At 40.7% G+C, this 23,234-nt stretch overlaps 1 protein-coding gene across 3 annotated transcripts in view; it reads left to right on the top strand.

Moving 5' to 3' along the window:
* Positions 1-23,234, top strand: part of apc2 (APC regulator of WNT signaling pathway 2) — a 202,534-nt gene that overhangs the window by 165,652 nt on the left and 13,648 nt on the right. For all 3 annotated transcript variants that reach the window (XM_043721336.1, XM_043721335.1, XM_043721338.1), the window contains 6 exons: positions 9,344-9,424; positions 11,191-11,569; positions 13,011-13,106; positions 16,108-16,247; positions 19,557-19,634; positions 22,966-23,082. In XM_043721336.1, the coding sequence (XP_043577271.1) occupies positions 9,344-9,424; positions 11,191-11,569; positions 13,011-13,106; positions 16,108-16,247; positions 19,557-19,634; positions 22,966-23,082 (891 nt within the window). The remainder of the gene's footprint in view (positions 1-9,343; positions 9,425-11,190; positions 11,570-13,010; positions 13,107-16,107; positions 16,248-19,556; positions 19,635-22,965; positions 23,083-23,234) is intronic.

Genomic DNA, 23,234 nt, shown 5'->3' with positions numbered 1-23,234 from the left:
GCAGTATCAAGGAGCCCACAAATAGGATTGAAGCCTGTGAGGATGAGGGTGAAGTCACCACTGGTTGGAGCCATTGTCTTGCACATTGAAGGCTAGGCATCTAAGACCCAGGGCTTTGTTGCTGGGGTTCCTGAGGATATCGTCATTGGCTGTACAATGTTCAGCTGCTCCGTGAATATCTTTCCTTCCAAGTAATTTTAGAAGTGGAAATGCTTGGTAATAATTGCATTAGTGTTCAATTCCATTCACAACCTTTCATTATAATGAAGTGGTACATGATCACAATGCGGCAAGACAGTCACCAAGCAATACAAGTAGGAATTCAGAAGCTCTTCATCCAAAGAATCGTAAGAATGTGGAACTCAGTATTATGGGAAGCTGCTGTGATATGCATGCATTTAAGGATAAGCTAGACAAACCTATGAAGGAGAAGGGACTTGATGGTTACAAGGGTAAAATTCAATCAGGAAAGAATTGAGGATGCTCAAGTGAAGCATAGATCTCAGTGAAGGCTGGCTGGGCTATATGACATGATCCTGTGTCATATATCCTATGTAATTCTATGCCAACATCTTTCATACTTGATCTGTTAAAGGGCAAATAGCATTAATGATGTACAAGTTTCAGGTGATAACCATAGCAACAAAAGAGAATCTAACCAACTTTCTTGACATTCCCATTGCTGAATGAATTGATTAGATTAGATTACCTACAGTGTGGAAACAGGCCCTTTGGCCAAATAAGTCCTCACCGACCCTCCAAAGATTAACCCATCCAGACCCATTTCCCCCTGACTAATGCACCTAACACTATGGGCAATTTAGCATGGCCAATTCACATGGCCTGCACATTTATGGACTGTGAGAGGAAACTAGAGCATCCAGAGGAAACTCTTTAACATGGGGAGAATTGCAAACTCCACACAGACAGTTACCCGAGGCTGGAATCAAAAAGGGGTCCCTGGCACTGTGAGGCAGCAGTTCTAACCACTGTGCCACCCCACCATCAATGTCCTGAGGGATTCCCATTGACTGCATCTGCTTCAAAAGTACTGTGGCTAAAAGAACATGTTAGAGGATGGGAACTTTGTGGCAAATAACTGAGCTCCTGATTACCTGAAGCCTGTCTAACATCTAAATTCAGGTATGATGGAATGTCTGCCATTTACCTGGATGAGTGTAGCTCCAACAACACACAAGACATTCAATGCCATTCAAGCCAAACCCGTCTGCTTGATCTATATCCTATCCACCACATTAACCATTTACTGTATTCCCACTAGCACAAAGAGGCAGCTAGATGCAACATCCAAAAGGTGCACTGCAGCAAATCACAAATCCCTTTGTCAGCATCTTCCAAACCTGCAACTGCTACACCGGCTGAACAAGGGCAGCATCTGCATCGAATCCTGCTTTGTAACTACATCACTGTTCTTCCACATTGGGTCAATGTCCTGGAACTCCCTTCCCAATATTTCTGGGGAGGGCATGCACAACACAAGGACTGCAGCAGCTCAAGAACATTACTCATAACCCACTGCCTGAGGGCAATTAGCGATAGATGATCAATTTTTGCTTTGCCAGCAATGCCTACATCTTATGAATTCAAGGAATGAGATGGGTGAAAAACATCAAGTTGCAAAACCTTTACATTTGTACACACATCCTCTCTTACAATGTAAAACAATAATAATTCATTTGAAATAAAGATATACTTTGTTTGAGATAATATATTTCTAAATATAGAAACAGAGAAATGTAATAATTAAATTCGGTAAGAATTTGTACCAAGATCTCTAGAGGCATCTACTGTTGTTGCAAAGCTAGATACATTATTTATCCAATTGCCTTTTAAAAGATACACTGGTTGCTCCCCCAATCATTCCCTGCAGCTAAACATTCCACATGCCATAAACCCACTGAGCAGAGAAACTCTTGGTTATAATTTCAAATTACTCACTCTTCATCACCATTTCTCCAACCAATGTCTTTATTGTGCTCATTGATACCAGAAACAGATAACAGAATGTCTTTAGAAAAGAAAGGAAAAAGCATATTGCTGAGTTCCACACAGTAAACTCTGCTAATTTTCATTTGCATTATAATCACAAAGATATCCTCTACAAGTCCTAGCCTACATCACTTCCATCGCCCGAAGTTTAGTAAAACAATAGAGGCTTAATTTTTCATTAATTGAATATATGAGTCCAGTATTGCTGATTTTAGTGCATTTTGACAAATTAAATAAGTCGAGGTATTAATGTCACAATGTTAGGCCTCTATAATTAGCAGCAAATCTAACTCCAATTTATTCAAAATTGAGGCTAATGCTAAAATAAGAATTCTAATGTCAGTAGATTTGGGAAGAACCTGGGTAGATAGTAGAAAAAGAAATTCAGGGGTGTGTCTGGGTTGTGCATCATACTTGCAGATCAAGTATCAGTAGGGGAACCTTTAGGGGTTATAATCATGCTATCCGGGTTTAGATTAGCAATAGAAAAGGGCAAGGTGCAATCTGGATAAAAAAACATAATGGGGGAAGGCCAACTTCAATAGGGTTGAGACAAGGTAAATTGGGATCAAAGATTGGAGGGCAAAACTGTACCAGGATAATGAACTTCCTTCAAAGGGGAAACAATTTGGATAGAGTCATAGAGATGTACAGCATGGAAACAGACCCTTTGGTCCAATCCATCCATGCCGACCAGATATCCTAATCCAATCTAGTCCCACCTACCAGCACCCGGCCCATATCCCTCCAAACCCTTCCTATTCATATACCCATCCAAATGCCTCTTAAATGTTGCAATTGTACCTCTACCACATCCTCTGGCAGCTCATTCCATACACGTACTATCTTCTGCGTGAAAACGTTACCCCTTAGGTCTCTTTTATATCTTTCCCCTCTCACCCTAAACCTATGCCCTCTAGTTCTGGACTCCCCGAACCCAAGGAAAAGTCTTTGTCTATTTATCCAATCCATGCCCCTCATAATTTTGTAAACCTCTATAAGGTCACCCCTCAGCCTCCGGCGCTCCAGGCAAAACAGCCCCAGCCTGTTCAGCCTCTCCCTGTAGCTCAGATATACTGTTGAGCTAAGTTTCCGTGAGGGGAATAGGTAAGGCAATCAAAGCAGGAACTCTCTGAATGGCAAAATTGATAGAGAATAAGAAAGAACAGGAAAAAAAAACTGCATATGACCAATGTTGGGTGGGTAGCACAACTGAGAATCAGAGTGAATATAGAATGTTCAGAGGGGAAGTGAAATAAAGCAAGAAATGCAAAGAGAGAGTAGCAAAGAGAAGATAGTGGAAACTAACATAGAGAGGAATCCAAGGTCTTCTATTGGGATATAAATAATAAAAGGGTATAAAAAAGGAACAAATAGGGATGAGAAAACTATTATTGCATGAAGACACTAAATAAGAACTTTGTAAGAAAGATGCTGTCCAAATCATATTGAAAGACAAAGTAGTTGAAATATTAAATGGGCTAAAAATTAATTTAAAAATTTTAGATGGGTTGACTATACTTAAAGTTGACAAGCCACCAGGAGTGGATAAGATGCATTCAAGGATACTAAGGGAAACAAAGGTGGAAATTACAGAAGCACTGACCAGAATACATTCAATTCTCCTTAGATAGAAGGGTTGTGTTTCATTTGCACCACAAAAATGTCAGGCAATGACCATCTCCATTAAGAAATAATCTAACCATCGCACTTATGACATTCAATGGTTCTACCATCACTGAATTTCCCACTGGGGGTTGCGAACTGGACCAGCCATTTATATTCAGTGGCTACAAGAGCAGGTTAGTGGTGAGAAATCCTGAGTGAGTAACTTAACTCCTGACTCCCTAAAGCTTGTCCATTAAGACACAAGCCAGGACAGTGATGGAATACTCCTCATTTTCCTGGAGAATGCAGCTCTGACAATGCTCAGGAGGCTTAACACCATCCAGGATAAAGCATTGGCACCACAACCACAAACATCGTTCCCTCTACCACCCATGCTCATTATCTTACAAGATGCAGTGCAAAAAATATCTAAAGCTTCTTAGACTTTCCAAATAGTGACCACTTCCATCTCGAAGGACAAGGGCAGCAGATACATGGGAACACCACCACCTACAAGTTTCCATCAAAGTCACTCACCATCTTGATTTGGAAATATGTCACTATTCCTCCACTGTTGCTGGGTCAAAATCCTGGAACTTTCCTCCCTAATGCCATTATGAGTCAACTTGCATGTAGACTTCAGTTGGTCAGTAAGGCAACTCAGCACCACCTTCTCAAGGGCAGGGTGGGATGGGCAGTAAATGCTGGCCCAGCCAGTGATGCTCACAGCCTGTAAGTGAATTTTAAACAAATGATAATTTGTGACAAATTTAACTGTCACTTGGACAAATATGGATTTGGAAAGGTTAGCCAGCACAGATGTCTTAAAAACAAATCATGTAAAACAAAATTGCTTACATTTCTTTCATGAGGTGACATTGACAGTTGGAGAAGGTCATGCAGATCATTGTATATACATGGACTTTCAAAAAGCAAATTATAAAGTGCCACACAACAGGCGTGCAAACAATGTTTGAGCTCTGGAGGAATAAAAGCATTATAATGAAACTTAAATAAACTAAAAGGAGATTAGAAATTGATACATTTTGTCTTATTATTTTTGTGATAAAGTTAAAATGCATATACAAATTCCTTTTGCCTTTATCTTAAGTAGTTATGTATGTAGCTTCCAGCATGTGCAATATTAAATAAAAGGTGAAGTTAGCTGTCTTATGCTGCTACAATGCAGTAAACCTACAACTGGTTTTCTGCACTAACAGGACGCTGCCATCTAGCCATTAAGACATCTCACATATCACACAAATGAATATGTGGTATATGAGTTTCAGTGCCGATGTGATGCCAGGAAGAGAGGTTGTACATCCTAACGACTGGCAGACCATATCAAACAACATGTCCCATTAGCTATTCCAGTGGGCAGTAGGCCATTCAAGCTCATACTTGCAAGCCTCAGACAAATACATGTACACATTAGATGTGGTTCTGCTATTGGTAATCATTTATTAAATTATCTGTGCTAATTAAAGATCTTCAGCCAAGATGCATTTGACTGTGCTAGAAACTACATATGTAAAAACACAGGACCTTGTTTTGTGTAGGCCAATTTGTATGTACATTATAGCATCTCCATGGAACACCCTGTCCATTCAGAATCTATATGCTTGGTCTGAGAATTAAGATTGACAGTTAGCTTTTCAGGCTGCATCTCCATACCAATCATAGCTTAACTAATTAATGCCTTCTTCTCGTTCTGCTTCAAATGATGTCTCTTTTTTCAAGTCTATTTCTTGCATCTTCATTTTGATATGTGCAATATGAAGAGCTTCAACTTCTAGTCTCCTTTTAGCAATGTTTAAGGAAATGAAATTGACTGAGTGACAGGAACTGGAGAGTACTGGTGAATGGTTTGTCAGGCTGCAGGAGGGTATAGAGAGCGTCTACCAGGAGTTGGGTGCCTGCTTTTCTTTATATTAATGTCATAGACACTTTAGGCAGAAAGTGAAGACATTAGATAGGATAGAGAAAAAGTTCCAGAGTTGAGAAACTTCATTTACATAAATAGATTGGAGAATCTGTGGCAGTACAACTTGGAGAAGAGAAAATTAAGAGGAGACTTGACAGATCATTTTGGGTCCGGGCAGAGTAGATAGGGAGAAGCTATTAGCAGTTGTGGACCAATTGAGAACAAAGGTACACCAATTTAAGGCGACTGGCAAAAGAAACAACTGCAACAGAAGGAAGAAATAATTTTCACACCATGAAAGATTAGGATCTGCAATGTACTGCAGGAGAGTGCAGTGAAGATTGATTCAATCAAAGTCTTCAAAAGAGAATTGGAGAATTAACTGCTGGGAATATAATGTGCAGGATTATGTGGAAAAGGCCAGTGAGTGGGAGTAGCTGAGTTGCCATTGCAGAGTATTGCCATAGACACTATGGGCAGAATGACCTCCTGTTGTGCTGTAAGGATTCTACAGTTGTATGTTTTTAATCCTGTATGTTCCTACATTATGAATTAGGTATTGTTATATTGAAATTGCAGTCAGTTCTTACACATGAAATATCACCATAGGAGCAAATTTAATAGCATTTAATTTATCTAAATCATGCACATATAAATGATCAGAATTTAAGTAACATTTTCTTCTGTCCTAAAATTTTTTTTATTATCTTTTGTCTTTCAATGTATTACATTAACAATTAATCTTATGTGGAAAGAATGGTCATCAAGTGAATCATGATGTCCTTTTGCTCTTCATCTGAATGTGTACATTGAATTTATTGCCTAAATTGTCTGTTCCTGAGTTTATCTTGACCCTTTTCAAGGTTAGGGGGATCTCTGTGACTGATTTTGCTGCTCTGGCTGTGTGTCCTTAAGTCTTTGTAGTTCAAATATCCAAGGAATGGACTGTAGATTTAATCTGTCAGAGGGGGACACCCTTGAGCCTATGTAGCAATTTTCCCATTATTAAATTGATCTATGGAAGAACATATCTAACTTGAGAATTTATTTTCAAAATAGATCCATGGGAGTCCTATTACGTAAAGCAATTCAAGACAAAGTGTGGGTTTCTAGCAGAGGTTGTTGCCTCAGTGTCTCAGATAACATTAGCTCATACAACTCCCCAGTGCTGCAGAATGTATAGAAAAGCTCAAGTCAAACAGTCTGCATGTTTCTTTCACTGACATAGGAACAGACTTGCTCCCCAGCTCCTGCACCGTGCTTTTACAACACGTTGCACATTGAAGGGTAAGAGGCCTGAAACAACTTGTAGGCTAATATTTTTACCTATCTTGCAGAGAAAAACTATGGCTCTATTGACACTCCTCTCTAAAGTGCCCTGCTGAGATCGGTAAACTAAAGCTTCAACTAACATCTGAATGGATCCAATAGGCAAAACTTCAGAATTCATAAATTTTATAAGCTTACACTACCATGGTCTTTCAATATAATATTAGCAACAAGTGAATATTCCCTTCGACAATTCTATGTTCTTTCAATCTTGACCTCTTATGTGTCTCCCATTTCCTTTGTTCCACTATTGGGCACCATGCCACTTGAGTCAGAAGTTACATGACACCAGGTTATAGTCCAACAGATTTATTTGAAATCACAAGCTTTCATCACATGATGAAGAAGTAATGCTCCGAAAACTTGTGATTTTAAATAAACCTGTCGAACTATAACCTGGTATTGTGTGACTGCTGACTTTCTCCACCCAGTCCGTCACTGGCACCATCACATAATGACTTAGACGTTGCTATTGTAATGTGGGAAACATGAGAGACTATATGCAGAGAGCAAGATCCTGCAAATGGACTATGAATAATTACCAGAAAATTTGTTGTTGTAATATTGATTGAGCAGTAACTATTGAAGAGGATGTCAAGAATAATACCACTATTCTTCTTCAAGATTGTGTCAAAGTATCTTTTACACACACTTGAACAGGCAGATGGGACAGAGAGGCACAATGTTTTGGATGAGAAATTAGGCCATAAGATCATAACATATAGGAGCAGAATTAGGCTGTTCAGCGCATCAAGCTTCTCTGTTTCTCAGTTCCATCCTCCTGCCTTCTCCGCACAAACCTTGATTCCCTTAATAATCGGTAACTTCTCTGCTGCATCTTAAATATGCTCTTTAACCTGGCCTCTATAGCCAAGCCATTAAATAAGTAGTGCACACTCCCTCAGGACTGCATTGGAATGTGTTATGGAAAAAACCAAACCCTCTTCAGATAGATCAAGAAGATAGCCTAGAGCTTAACCATTTCTTATTTAAAGGCAAGTGTAAGGTACTGTGTTCCAGATGTAATTTAATTGGTTACGTTACTCTGACTGAAGCAAAACACACTTTATTCTTACCCTTCAGTTAAAATACAAACAAAAGAAAATGGAATTGGTATAACTTTAACCCTAATGGAAAACTTAACAGAATAATAGATTATTTAACTTCTGAACAGCAACATTTCCAAGATAGTAACATCCCATAAACACAGATTGTCTCACTTACGAGGTTTCTCCAGTACAGGAGAAAAGAACAGCAGGAGAAAACTCTTGTAGAGAGAGAGAGAGAGAGATGGCAGCTTCCACACCCCACTTCAAAATCCCAACAAACATGAAAGCTAACCTAAAGCCCTGGTTCTATGGGAGTCTGACTCCATCCATTCATGCTGTTTCTATTGTTCCAACCATTAAAAAAAACCAAGGCATCACAAGCTGTTTACTTTATTAACTTGGAGGAGACAGCTCAGTATCTATGGCTCAAAACTTCTCTTCAAAAAAAACTAGGACGAAATGCATGTTAAATAAAGTTATAGTATTGTCACAAATGTCAGCCTTGCTTTTGTGCTCAGTCCTGGAATGGGTCTCAGACACTTGTGACTTTGAATAAAGAGTGCAACCAAGGAAGCCACGGCTGCTATTCCATAATTAGTGGTGAGATGAGATTTATTGCCTATTGGACAAGCAAGATAATATGATTGACAGTTTAGTGTAATCCCTGGTAAATTGTGCCTTAACTAAACAATACTGCTGATCTCTTCAAACTTACAGAGTATATAACACTTCAGGGTTCAACAGGAGTCTTGTCAATTTAAGGAAACTAATACTGAGATTCTCCCATATTCTTGCTAAGTGTGGGGCAAGTGTGTTACTTGACAGCTAACACTTCACCCTCACTCTTAAGATAACACTCATCTGATGGCCCATCTATACCAGCTCATTGACAGGCAAATGAGGGGGGGAGTCTGACTATCGCAGTCCTCAACTCTGGTGACATGGGTCTCCAGATCCTGCTGGTCAATCTGAGGCAACAATTTCTGGTCATTAATGTCCTTCAGGCAATCCAGTCTTCTCATGGGATGAAGGTCGCAGGGAGAGAGACATTCGAAAGAAGCACCGAGGCCACCATTTTATCTCCCATCATGTTTCCAAATGCCCCATGTTGCTGCAATTTGAGTCTTCTCGCCCAGCACTTAATTGATGAGGGGGCAGGAAGGGGGCAATGCCCTGTTCAGGGCCAATTTTCCTAATATTTTCCTTTCTTTCTGCCTTCTGGAAAGGTGAGGGATCACACCCTAAATAGCAAAAAGTCAAATGTTTCCAGAAAGGTGGGACTTGGTCATCTGCCCTTCAGTGGTCATGACATTCACCAAAAAGTAAATGAGTAGAATTAACTCTGCTCCATGTTATGAACCTAAATAAACAATGTCTCTGTCACATTTCCTTCTAACAACACAACCATTTGCTTTGTATGCAGTGTTGTGGAAAATCAAATGATCAAGGCACAGAGAGCACAATGAATAATTTACCTCAAGGACTGAACAACTTGGGCAGTAAGGTAAGTGTAATAATTTAAGAAAAGTTTGAAATAAGATTTAAAAAATTTTGACATAAGGTATGAAGATATAGACTACCATCCACATTCAAAGTAGTCCTATATAACAAAAACAGCAATTGCTGCAAAAGCTCAGCAGATCTGGCAGCATCTGTGGAGAGAAAACAGAATTAACATTTTGGGTCATAGAGTTATAGAGTACAGAAATAGAGCTTTCCCTCCTCGCAGTTCATGCCAAACATAATCCCAAAGTAAACTAGACCCACCAGCCTGCTCTTGGCCCATGTCACTCCAAACCGTTCCTATTCATGTATTTATCCAAATGTCTTTTAAACATAATAATTGAACCCGCATCCATCACTTCCTCAGGAAGTTCCTCATTATTTTATAAGGTCGCCTCTCAACCTCCTACGCTCCAGTGAAAAAAGTTCCAGCATATCCAGCCTTTCTTTATAACTCAAACTTTCCATACCTGGCAACATCCTGGTAAATCTGTTCTGAACACTCTTCTGCTTAATAATATCCTTCTATAACTGGGCGACCAGAACTGGACACAGTACTCCAGAAATGGCCTCACTAATGTCCTAGATTAGATTAGATTACAGTGTGGAAACAGGCCCTTCGGCCCAACAAGTCCACACCGACCCGCCGAAGCGAAACCCACCCATACCCCTACATTTACCCCTTACCTAACACTACGGGCAATTTAGCATGGCCAATTCACCTGACCTGCACATCTTTGTGACTGTGGGAGGAAACCGGAGCACCCGGAGGAAACCCACGCATACACGGGGAGAACGTGCAAACTCCACACAGTCAGTCGCCTGAGGCGGGAATTGAACCCGGGTCTCTGGCGCTGTGAGGCAGCAGTGCTAACCACTGTGCCACCGTGCCGCCCACAAGTCCTGTACAATCTCAACATGACTTCCCAACTCCGATACTCAAAAGGGCTGTGAGTGACCCTTCCTCAGAACTGCCCTGTATAAAACTGATGTGAGAATTGAACCCACCTTGTTGGCATCACTCACCAGCCAATTGAGTTAACTGACCCCTAAGAACAAGACGTTACCATGAAGGATCCTCCTTCTCAACTTCACCCCTTGCTTCAGGTGTGGTGACCCTTAGGTTAACCCCACCAGCAGTTGTCTTGCTCTGTCTCTATTGGGAGTGAAGCCCCATAGTCATCTGGGGCTATGGCTATTATAGTGTATAAAGTTGCCATGGTTCCAGAGAGCTGCTTTCCTCATTAAAGAGAGGACCGGTAGTGAATTTAACCTGAACACCACCATACCTCAGCTGAGGGAGAAGTTTGTGAAGGTGGGACAATAACAGTAACCTTATGCTACTGTAGGAATCGAACCCACGCTCTTGGTATCAGCTGGAGCCTCAGGCCAGTCATCTAGCCAACTGAGCTAACTGACCCCTTCAGCTCTCTAGATACAGAGATCCAATAATGCACCTATCGTCTTGTCTCCCCGTGTGCATTGAGAAGGCAGATGGAGGATCATCAACCTGAAATGTTAGCTCATGCTCTCTCTGCAGATGCTGCCTGACCTGCTGAGTGTTTCCAACATTTTCCCTTTCTCTTTGGGCAAATTTTAACGCCCTCAAGTTTGAAGGACACCCTTCAATATAGTGGGAAAAATCAGATGGATAGAATTATTTTAAGAATTGGTGCAAAGTACTGTAAAATTGGGATGGGATAAAAACAGAATAATATTTGAAAAAAAAAGAGAGAGAAAAGCCTTCCTGAATTTCTATATCTGCAGGTGGAGATGGTGTTCTGGCTGCTGTCCATGCTAGCAACCCGTGACAAGGAGGATATGTCAAGGACGTTGCTCGCCATGTCCAGCTCCCAGGACAGCTGTGTTGCCATGCGCAAGTCTGGTTGCCTGCCGCTGCTCATTCAGCTCCTGCACGACAGTGAGAGGGACTCAGGACCGAGCAGGAACTCCAGCAACAGCAAGGAGGCCCGAGCCCGTGCCAGCGCGGCACTGCACAACATCATATACTCCCAGCCCGATGAAGGGCAGGCCAAGAGAGAAATGCGTGTCCTGCATGTGCTGGAACAAGTGCGCTTGTACTGCGAAACTTGCTGGGAATGGTTGGACACAAACAGACAAAACAATGGAGTTGAATCTAACAACCGTAAGTGACACTTCATGGATATTACAATTGACCTTTTGGCCCCTGGGCTAGTTTAGACCCTGTGTGTTATTCATTGATTTCAGCTGGAAATTTTATTTGTGTTTCTTTTTGGTTGGTCTCAGGAGAATTTTAGTTCCTCCACAGCAATACTTCCCAGAGAAGCAGGAACATAATCAAAGACCCCTCCCACCCAATTATAATCTCTTCCACCCGCTTCCAGGACACATAAAAGCTTGTATACATGCACAAACAGATTCAGGAACAGCTTCTTCCCCACTGTTTTCAGACTTATGATCAGACTGCTCATATATTAGAGTTGATCTTTCTCTGCAGCTCCTCTATAGCTTTATTCTGCATTCTGTTCTATTACCCTACGTACTTATGTAAGGTATGATCTGTCTCGATAGCACACAAATCAATACTTTTCACTGTATCTCGATACACATGACAATAATAAATCAAAACAAACTCTCACTTACTGATTGGCCTCATGCTTGAAGTGAGGCGAATTATGCTGGATGTAAGTTATACATTGTAAAGGTGTAAGCTTGCACCACACTGACCTAGGGGTGGAAGGAATTTTTCAGAGTTGTATTAAGTTATACCAATAAGAAGATTCCAGCTTTTATGGAATTCAAAGCACAGAAGCAGATGATCTTATCTGTCTTCTTTTGTTTCCTGGAAGCAAAAATTATGTTTGTTACGGAGTATGGCCTGTAGCAAGAACTCAGGCATGGAGTTGTTTAATGCAGAAAGGCTTTTGTGCTACAGCTATCACACCTGGGGTTCTGAGTGACTTGGAGACTGTCCAGCATTGACCATCCACCAATGGCATATTGGAAGGATTTGGAGTTGACACTCAACCTGTTTGGTCATGATAGTGTACCTAATTCTGATCAATGCCAGTGCTTAAGCTTGACATAAGTCTCCTCCAAGCCTACTTCCTTTAGCCCTACCAGCATAAAGTTGTCTGCCTTTTTCCCTCCTCCAGCTTCCTGTCAATGTTATCTATGCTGCTTGCTGAAGGTCCACAGTCTGTTACAATCTAGCCCATCTCAATAATCACTTGGCTGAGCTAAGGATTAACTATTGTCAAAAAGTGTGCTGCTTGAAAAGCACAGCCAGTCAGACAGCATCCGAGGAGCAGGAGAGTTGACGTTTCGAGCATAAGCTCTTCAACAGGATGAAGAGGTTATGCTTGAAACATTGACTCTCCTGCTGCTCAGATCCTGCCTGAGTGGCTGTCCTTTTCCAGCTCCACACTTTTTGACTCTGGTCTCCAGCATCTGCAGTCCTCACTTTCTCCTAATTAATTATTGCCACTCGAAGGATGAATAAGTTTAAAAAAAAGGAGATAAAAGAGATAGTTAGGGACAGAAGCTGTAACTGGCCATTGTTAAATGTTGAACCTAATTGCCTCTGCTCTTCTTTCCCCTTGCAGTGCCACTGCCTATTGAGCCCCAGATTTGCCAAGCAATGTGTGCGATAATGAAGCTGTCCTTCGATGAAGAATACCGACGTGCCATGAATGAACTTGGCAAGTTGTAACCATTGTTCATAAATGTTATTTGGGCTTTCTTTTTACGTTCCCATTAATTCTCAGTTTTAGCTAGTTGTAACGAATTAGAGATTGGATTTTCTGGAGTATTTCAAAGAACAAACACTTAAGAAGGGAAGATGAGATGTAAAAGACCTGAATTTACAGCTATGCAAATTGGAGGCTCAGTCATCCGTATCCCTATTAAGAAGTCCACAGAACAGCACAATATACTGGGCTAGAGTCTTGTCAATAGACCAGAGTTCTACAAACCAGAACCATGTTATTAGTGGCAATTACAAATTGTAGTTACATTATGCCTTAATATAGCAGAAAATGGCAGAGTGCTTCATGTAAGGTGTTGTGAGGAGTGATGGACACTCAGAAAGAAATTGAGAAGACAATGTAAGCAATGTAGGTTTTGAGAAGGTCATAAGAAATGCAGTGAGGTAGAAGGAACAGGATGAGAATTTTGGATTCGACTAGTATGGTGATCACAAGCCATGTGGTGGTTGTAGTGGAGCAGTAGAAGGATTACATAGGAAGTGGAGAACAAATAGCTAAACAGGCTTTGCTATAACAATATGATTGACATTGGATTTACTCAACTGAAATGGAAGCTCACATGTTATATACTTTTCTGTTCAACTTCAGAGGGACAGTTTAGGACATAAATATAAATCTTCAACAGCTTTATCATGAGAGAAATCATATATTTAATAACAAAAAAACAGAATCAACATAGTTATAGGTTTGATTTGAAACACAAATAATCACTCAAATTTGCCAGCCAGCAAAAGTGTCTTTTCAATTCAGCGACTAAATCTGGTACTTTGTCGGGTCATGGCTTACAGAATGAGGCCATTGGACTGTTATACTACTGCTGGCTCTGAGAAAGACCAGTCATGCTTAGTTTTACATTTCCACTTCTTGTTCTTAGTTTCTTATGTTCCTCATCCTCAAGTACCCATATAGCTCTCTATAAAGATTTATTTATTCAATCAGCTTCCACCACACATCCCTGGAGACAAAATGTTTTATCATAAGAGGAAAACCAACATTACTGATTTTATTCTTGAGAAGTACCGTCAATGTTCGTAAAACATAAAGGCCTGTAAGTGTAAGTATATCTTGGAATCAGAAACTTACTGGTTCTGCACATCTAATTAAAGAGTGTTTCAGCAGTGAATCATCAATCAGGATTATTCTGCTGCTTTTTAATGGATTTTGGATGTGAATCCTTTGAAATAATTGCTTCTGGAGTGTAATTGGGAGTCTTCTAGATTTCAATGTCAAATTTTAATTCATCTGGGAAAATTAACAAACAGTGAAATTCGCAACTGATCTTGGAGGAACTGTTGGGCGAAGTTCACAGATAAAATGAGCTGTCAGAGGAAGAGGTGGAGGCTGGTACAATTGCAACATTTAAGAGGCATTTGGATGGGTATATGAATAGGAAGGGTTTGGAGGGATATGGGCCGGGTGCTGGCAGATGGGATTAGATTGGGTTGGGATATCTGGTCGACGTGGTCAGGTTGGACCGAAGGGTCTGTTTCCATGCTGTACATCTCTATGACTCCATTACAAACAAATTTGTTATGTCAAGAAGAATTGATGAAGAAATTTGAATCCTTAGTTAACATTTGGAGACTTGAATGCAAATTTCAATTCCAATTCATTTGATTGTATTCATTGCCACTGATGTCTCAGGCTGTAGAATAGAATCATTCCTACTTTGAAAAGTTATAATTCCAGCAGGGCATGGAATAATTTCATCTGCTGGAATATAACTAACTCTGCGAGACATCACTTGTTACACCTCTACACTTGGTAATATGTGCCCCCTGCCAGGTTTGTTTTGGGTGGAATGGCTTATAACCAGTTACCGCAATCTCATCCCCAAATAGAGGCTGGACAGTTGCCAAGGTGGTAAGTAAATGATTAAGGGTCAGTTGATCCAAATGTCATGTTGCCCATACAAAATGTAGCCGGGTAGGAATTGGCAATCCATTTTCCTTTTTCAAGATACAGTATTTGAAACAGCAGGAAGGCAGGGGGCATTACCATTATTGGAGTGTGCCCTTTGCCCAAAAGGGGCATTTCATGAGACCATCACACCCTTCTTCCCTCTGGCCCGCACATGCATGAAACCCAGAACCCCATCACACTTGCTCTGTTCGCTGAGGTGCTGAAAGATGCCCCCTACTGCCAGAAGTTCCAGAACTCATGGAATTTGGAATCCATGGGGTCTTCTTCCTGGACCTACCTGGAATCTCTGGGAGCATCTACTACCGAGCGCTGGTGTTGACTGGATTGTCGGAGTTCTTGACTACTTCGATTGACCAGCATTTCCCAAAAACGGGACCTTCTCCCAGGCAGGTGTGTAAGTCCCACTAAGAACTTGGGAAATGCACCAGTCGCACTTTTGGCTGAGGAACCGTATTCTGAATGGCCAGTGTGTGCCCCTGAACCCCCACCCATCATGTTCAGCCCTCTCACCTTTTCTCGGTTCTGATGAGAAGTGATTGACCCGAAAAATTCACTCAACTTCTCATACCCTCTCCATGTATGTTATGGTGGCTCAGTGGTTAGCTCTGCTGCCTAACAATGCTAGAAACCCAGGTTTGATTCCAGCTTCAGGTCTGTATGGAATTTGTATGTCCTCCCTGTCTGCATGGGTTTCCACCAGGTGCTCTGGTTTCCTCACACAGCCCAAAGATGTGCAGCCTAAGTGGATTGGATGGGTAGTGTCTCAGGATGTGCAAGCTAGGTCGATTAGCCATGGGAAATGTAGAGTTACGGGGATAGGGTAAAGGGGCTGGGATTGGGTGGGATGCTGTTCGGAGGGTTGGTGCTGACATAATGAGCTGAATGGCTTGTTTCCGCGTTGTAGGGATTCTATGTTGCGTGACCTGCTTGGCATTTGAAGCATTTTCTATTTTGATTTTTAAGATATTTGGAGGGGCTCACAGCATTTATTCTCTTCCCACTTTCAATGCAGGAGGTTTGCAGGCAGTTGCTGAGCTGCTTCAGGTTGATTGTGACATGTATGGCCCGACCAATGATCCCCTGAATTCAGCCCTGCGCCGTTACGCAGGCATGGCGTTAACTAACCTCACCTTCGGAGACGTCGTCAACAAAGTGAGTAACCATACTTCACTCATGTTTCACAAAAAACTGGTCAAGAGAAAAACAAAATGATCCATAGGATAGCCTTTGTTCTTGGCAAAAGAACACTTACTAAGGATCATGGGTGGACAGTTAACATGTAGCCTGAAGAAGGATTCCAGGACTCAAAATATTAACTCTGTTTCTCTCTCCACAGATTCTGCCAGACTTGCTGAGTTTCTCCAGCAATTTGTTTTTGCATGTTGAAAAGTTAGTATGTTGGGTTCATCCAACCCTGTGTTTATGGCTGTAGATATTATCCTCATAATCCTTCTGGTTCTGTGTCACAATGTTTATGTAGAAGTTCAATATTGGAGGCATGTATTGTGACTACATAGTCGGGGACAACTTTCAACAACTTAGATGGCATGGTAGAGGTGTACAGCACAGAAAGAGACCATGTTGGTCATCCAATTTGTATCACTCTTGCAAAGAGCAAACCACAAATTTATGTTCTTTCTCCCTGTCCATGCACCTTTTTTCTCTTTCTAGTCTTTGTCTAGTTTCATTTTCAAGGACCCAATTGATAGTGTAGCCAACATACTATCAGGCATGCCAAATCCCAGCTGCTTGGATATTTAAAAAAAAGATCTCTTTCATGTTCCTGCTGGTCCTTTATTGATTCAGCTTAAATCCCCAAGAAGTGTTTTGTATTCATTTTAACATTGCACTATTCAGCTTGCATCATCTTTGTCTGTACTTCTTACTAAATGGAATCACCTTGTTCCTATTTTTAAAACAATTTTTCTTTTCCTGGGATGTGGGCATCATTAGCTAGTCCAGTATTTATTGCCCATCCTGAATTCAAAAATTTATAGAAAATCGGTGCAGGAGTAGGCCATTCGGTCCTTCGAGCCTGCACTACCATTCCATATGATCCTGATTGATCATGCAATTTTGGTATCCCATTCCTGCTTTCTCTCCATACTCGATTCCTTTAGCCACAAGGGCCATTTCCAGCTCCCCCTTGAATATATCTAATGACTGGTCCAACAGCGTTCCGTGAGAAGGAATTTCACAAGTTCACAACTTTCTGAGTGAAGAAATTCTTCCTCATCTCAGGCCTATTGGCTTACCCCTTATTCTTAGACTGGGACCCCTAGTTCTGGACTTTCCCTACAGAAGATGTTAGTGATCAACCTTCTTGACCTGTTGCAGTTATTGGGGTAAAGGACACCCACAATTCTGTGTTAGGAAGGGAGTTCCACGATTATGGCCCTGTGACAGTAAAGGAACAGTGACATAATTCCAAGGATGGTGTGTAACTTGGAGGGGACCTGTGGTGGTGGTATTCCCATGCTACCATTGTCCTTCTAGATGGTGGACCTTGTGGGTTTGGAAGGTGCTAGTGGAAGAATCTTGGTGAGTTACTTCATTGCATCTTGTAAATGTTACACATTGCTGCTTCTGTGCATCAGTGCCAAAGGGAGTGAATGTTAGAAATGGTGGATGTGGTGCCAATCATTTGGGCCACTTTGTACCAGATGGTGTCAAACGTCTTTAGTGTGTTGGAGCTGCAGTTATCCAGGCAAGTGGGGAGTATTCCATCACACTCTTGACTTGTGCCTTATAGATGATGGATAGGCTTTTGACTGAGTTGGTCACTTCAGAATTCCTAGCCTTTTACCTGCTCTTGAATGACAGTATTTAAATTGCCAGTCCAGTTCAGTTTATGGTCAATGGTAACATTGTGGGGGATTCAGTGATGTTAATGTTATTGAATGTTAAGGGACAATGATTAGATTCTGTGTTGTCTGGTGCTTGTGTTTTGCAAACGTTAATTGTCTCTTATCAACCCAAACCTCAGTCTTGGTTCAAAAACACATGACTGTTCAGTATCTGAGCAGACATGAATGCTATTGAACATTGTGCAATCATCAGTGAACATTTCCACTTCAGATTTGATGACAGAAGGAAGGTCATTGACGAAGCAGCTAAAGGGGTTGGGCTAAGATACAATAACAATGAGGAACCTCACCTCACCTGCCATGTGTTCACCATTCCAGCAACCTGTCTATATCCTCTTGAAATATAATACTATCATCCTTCATGTTAACAGCCTTAACCCCTGACAAGAACAAATCATTAATGTATGATTGATAGTTACACTGGTGACAAATTGCTTCCACTTTGTAAAAGATACAAATTTGGTGCATATTGCCTAACCTCTCCTGTTAAGCTATATATAAGTATTTGTAATATTCCATCTGTGAATTTAGAAAGTTCACAGTTACTGAAAATCAATACAATAACATAATTTATATATAACTATTGAATTTCAGAAATTAATATGTGATGGGGGAAAGTGTAGAGGGAAAGTTATCATTTACTTAGTGTTGTCCAGTGGGAGTTCCCAATATACTCAGTCTCTCAGTTAATTTTTACCTAATTACAATGTTCACACTAAGACATGATTAATATAAAAGGAAGTGTTAATGAGAAGCTGCTGTGAACAGACATAAAGTCAATTTCATTGATACAATTTATTTTTAGATTTATTTGGTTGTTAGTTGATGAAAAGTAGATGAAATTCACTTACAATTTGTCAACATATGTTAATCAATCTTTTAAGTTTATTAATTGATGTCTGTGCACTGTAAATAATTGATAACTTAATCTGTGACTCATCCATTAAGAAACCCAATCTTCTAGTCGAAGGACACCCTTCTCTGAAAGGTACTGATAGGTCACTAGCAACAAACTGGTCAAGGGCAATGGATGTCCCTGACAGGAGTGACTGCTCTATTTATCCATGAATCCCTTGTCCCTTCCTCTCAACTTATCTTGTGAAGCTGATACTTGTTAAGATATTGTTCCTTGGATTTTGGCACCACCCAGAACTTCAGAATGGTCATTCCTCATGTGAATACATGTAGTATGTTTTGAGAGGTTATTAAGCCTTAGGCAATATCACAGCTGTTGAAGTTTTCAACAATTGATATCATCAGAATGGAAATCCTGGCTGCATATCCTCTCTCACTTCCAAGATCAGGGTATGGACTCCAGTCATAATGCCCTGAATCTTGGCTCAGCTCAGCTAAGTCAGCCCACCTAATTCTTATGACAAAGCCAATCCAATTATAAGTAGGCCAAATTAAGATGTTTCTGTGGTGAATCATTTTTTTCAGCTTCTCTTCAGAACCACCATACCCCATAAGCCAACTGATCACAGGTGTGAAACCTTGTGTTGATCAGAAATATCTAGAGGGGAGAGAATTAAATTGTTCAGTAATTGAAATGTGCTTAGTTGTTCAGCTTTCTGCACTTGTTTTCTTCTTACAGGCTACCCTGTGCTCCAGAAAAGGCTGCATGCAAAGTATTGTGGCCCAGTTAGAGTCTGAAAGTGAAGACATCCATCAGGTTGGTGAATTATAAAGCATTTCGTTCAGATATTTTGTGTTGTGCTACATTTCACATTCTGTGTGTCAGTATACCTTTATGAGACATGCTTATGATATCATCACTGTATCATAGCATGTGACCAAAACGTATAAAGATTTCATACATCATCTTACCTTGAATCACATGAAGCCTAGCATTCTAATGGAAGTACATTGTTCTGTGCAATCTATTGGCTTAATGTTTAGCCAGAGACTTATATGGCTGGAGAATGTAATGATTTTATATAATGCTTAGCTGTATTAACTGTAAATAATGGTTGGATTCTTCAATACCATGATATCAATGTCCAAATTCATATATTCTGGAGCGTGCCAAAAGTGTTGCTGCATTGGGTAAAGCAGTCTTTTTGAGTCAAACTCACACTATGGCAGCAGTAGTGATCATCTATAAGAGACTCCAGTAATCTTGCTGGCAGATACTTGGGAAACTAATTGAAGAACATTTTGATGATTATGATTGTGTACAACAATCAGCAGCAAGCCAAACAAGTTGTCAAACAATGAAACAGAGTATAACACACAGTTCTGCAGATGCAAATTCGGCAGATTGGTGCAAGTTGTCAAACCTTCAAAGTACTACATTTAAGTTTGAAATGTTAATGTTCTACACTCTGTTTACCTGTTTGTATAATAATCAAATTGACATCTCTGTGTTTATGTAAGGCATATTCATCTGCATTGCATAAATCTTAATTCTTGGAAAATGTGGGATGTCGTATTTTGTCTCATGGTCAGTGTGTCAGTATACCTTTATGAAACATGTCACTGTAACATAGCATATGATCTGTGTGCATAAATTTCTCATATTACATCTTACCTTGGATCATTTGAAGCATAGTATTCTACTAGAAGCATGCTCTCTGTGTAATCTAACAGTTTAAGGTTAGTCAAGACACTTATGTGCCTTAAGAATGTAATGTTAATGTATGACAGTTGTATTGACGTCTGTTGGATTCTTCAATATCACAATATCCACATCCAGTTTCTTCTGTAATGAGAGATAACATGAGCATTGCTGCATTAGGTAAAATATCATGTTGAAGGCAAGCTCAAATTGCTTTGTAAAAGTTTGACGGAATATCATCATTCCAAAATAACTCAATGCAGTAGAGTCATAGAGTCATACAGCACATAAACAGACTCTTCAGTCCAAATTGTCCATGCTGACCAAGTTTCCCAAACTAAACTAGTCCCACTTGCTTATGTTTGGCCCATATCCCTCTAAAACTTTCCTATTCATATTCCTGTTCAAACGTCTTTTAAAAGTTGTAACTGTACTTGCATCTACCACTTCCTCTGGCAGTTCATTCCACATACGAACAACTCTCTTTGTGAAAAGGTTGCCCCTCAGGTCCCTTTTAAATTTTTCTTCTCTTGCCTTAGAAAATGCCCCTTAGTTTTGAATACACCCATCCGAGAGAAAAGACCTTTGCTATTCACGTTATCTATGACCTCATGATTTTTATACACCTCAACAAGGTCACCACTCGATCTCCTACTCTCCAGTGAGAAAAGGTCCCAGTCAATCCAGTCTGTCATAGAGTCATAGAGATTTACAGCATGGAAACAGACCCTTCGGTCCAACCTGTCCATGCCGACCAGATATCCCAACCCAATTTAGTCCCACCTGCCAGCACCCGGCCCATATCCCTCCAAACCCTTCCTATTCATATAAGCCCTCCAGTCCTGACAACATCCTGGGAAATCTTTTCTGAATGCTCTCCAATTTAATAATATCCTTCCTGTAGCAGGGCAACCAAAACTATTAACAGTATTCCAAAAGAGACCTCACCAATGTCCTTAACATGGCGCCCAACTTCTATATTTAATAGTCTGAGCAATGGAGGCAAGCATTCCGAATGCTTTCTTAACTACCCTGTCTACCTAATTACCTAATTACCTTGTTAATATATTAAACAATTTTCAATTTGAGAAATAAATAGTAATCTTTGGTTTCCCCAATCAGAGGTGCCAACTTTAAAGTAAAAGAAATCCTTTACTTCAATTTGCAAAGCAGAATAGTGGGTTTCTGGTAACCTGAAATAAAATCAGAAAATGCAGGAAATGTTTAGCAAGTTGTGTGGCATGCGTGGAGAAAGAAAGAATTGGCACTTCAGACAACAGCCTTTAATCAGACTGGAAAAGTTAAAAATGTAAGTGGTTCTGAGCAAGAGATGGGTGAGACAAGGGGACAAATGTTCCTGATAGGGTGTAAGACAGGAAAGGTTGAATAACTGAAAAGTTGATCTTACAGGGCCCAAAGAATGGTGATGGGGCAAGAAAAGAAACAGAGAAATAAAATACATGCCTAGAACAGATGCGTTGCTGCCTGAAAACAAAAATAGTAGAAGGCTCAACAACTTTAACTCTTCCACAATATCTGTAGGGACCTGGAATATTCCAGTCAGCCTCTGACATACAACCACCAATGCGTTAGCTGCCTGTCTATGCTCTCTAACCTCCTCCAGTGTCTGGGAAAATGGCCCAGGGGCAGATCAGAGTCAGGGAACCGTCAACACTGGTTGGTGACACAAAATTCAGTGGTCGCTCATTTCTTTCCTGTTGCCATCAAGACTCAAATGCTCACTCGGTGGATTCCAACCACTGAATCATTTCAGTAATGGCAAAAGTTAATCTTGTATGCATGGGAGATATTCATTGTGTCACCGTTATTTACATTCAAATTCAGTTTTTGAAACGCATCACATTAATAAATGTCTGCGCATGTAAAGATGTGGAAATAAAGTAATAATGTGCATATGTCTAATAATGTAGTTGTCAAACTGGAAATAATTGTCTTTCTTCGTTCATTCATCAGATGTGGGCATCACTGGCAACCCTAGTTGCCCCTGCAGAAGGTGGTGGTGAGCTTCCTTCTTGAAGCTCTGCAGTCCTTTTGGTGTAGGGACACTCACTATTGCTATGAGGAAGGGAGTGCCAGGATTTTGACCCAGCTACAGTGAGGTCACGATGGTGTGTGGCTTGGAGGTGAACGTGCAGGTGGTACTCCCATCCATCTACACTTCATGTCCTTCTAATTGGTAGAGATTGTGAGTTTGGAATGTGCTTCCCAAGGAGCCTTGGTGTAGTGCATTGGTTGCCTTGGTGGGAAAAGACTAGGAGAATGAGACTGGTATTCATCCTTGAGCTGGAAATCAGGTTGCGACTGAAGTAAACATGAATGTCAATTTACCATTGTGTGCCACTTTTTCTAACCAGCAACTTCCAGGTGGAGTTAAGGACTGGTTTGCTCTCTTGGTTCAGTTGTTAATATTCTTCTATTGTTCTAGGTTGTGGCTAGCATTCTGAGGAATCTTTCATGGAGAGCTGATGTCAACAGCAAGAGGATTCTACGGGAAGTCAGAAGTGTAAGCGCATTGATGCAATGTGCTCTGAAGGCTAAAAAGGTCCGTTCTTGACTAACTGACTTATAATTCATAGTTAACCCAAGATTTAGAACATAAAACAATACAGCGCAGAACAAGCCCTTCGGCCCTCAATATTGCACCAATCTGTGAACTCATTTAAGCTTATCCCCCTACACTATCCCTCATCATCC

The sequence above is a fragment of the Chiloscyllium plagiosum genome, chromosome 31, assembly GCF_004010195.1.
Source record: "Chiloscyllium plagiosum isolate BGI_BamShark_2017 chromosome 31, ASM401019v2, whole genome shotgun sequence".
Classification (NCBI taxonomy): Eukaryota; Metazoa; Chordata; class Chondrichthyes; order Orectolobiformes; family Hemiscylliidae; genus Chiloscyllium; species Chiloscyllium plagiosum.
Note: the sequence above shows the minus strand (reverse complement) of the source record. Positions and strands in the feature narration are given on the sequence as shown.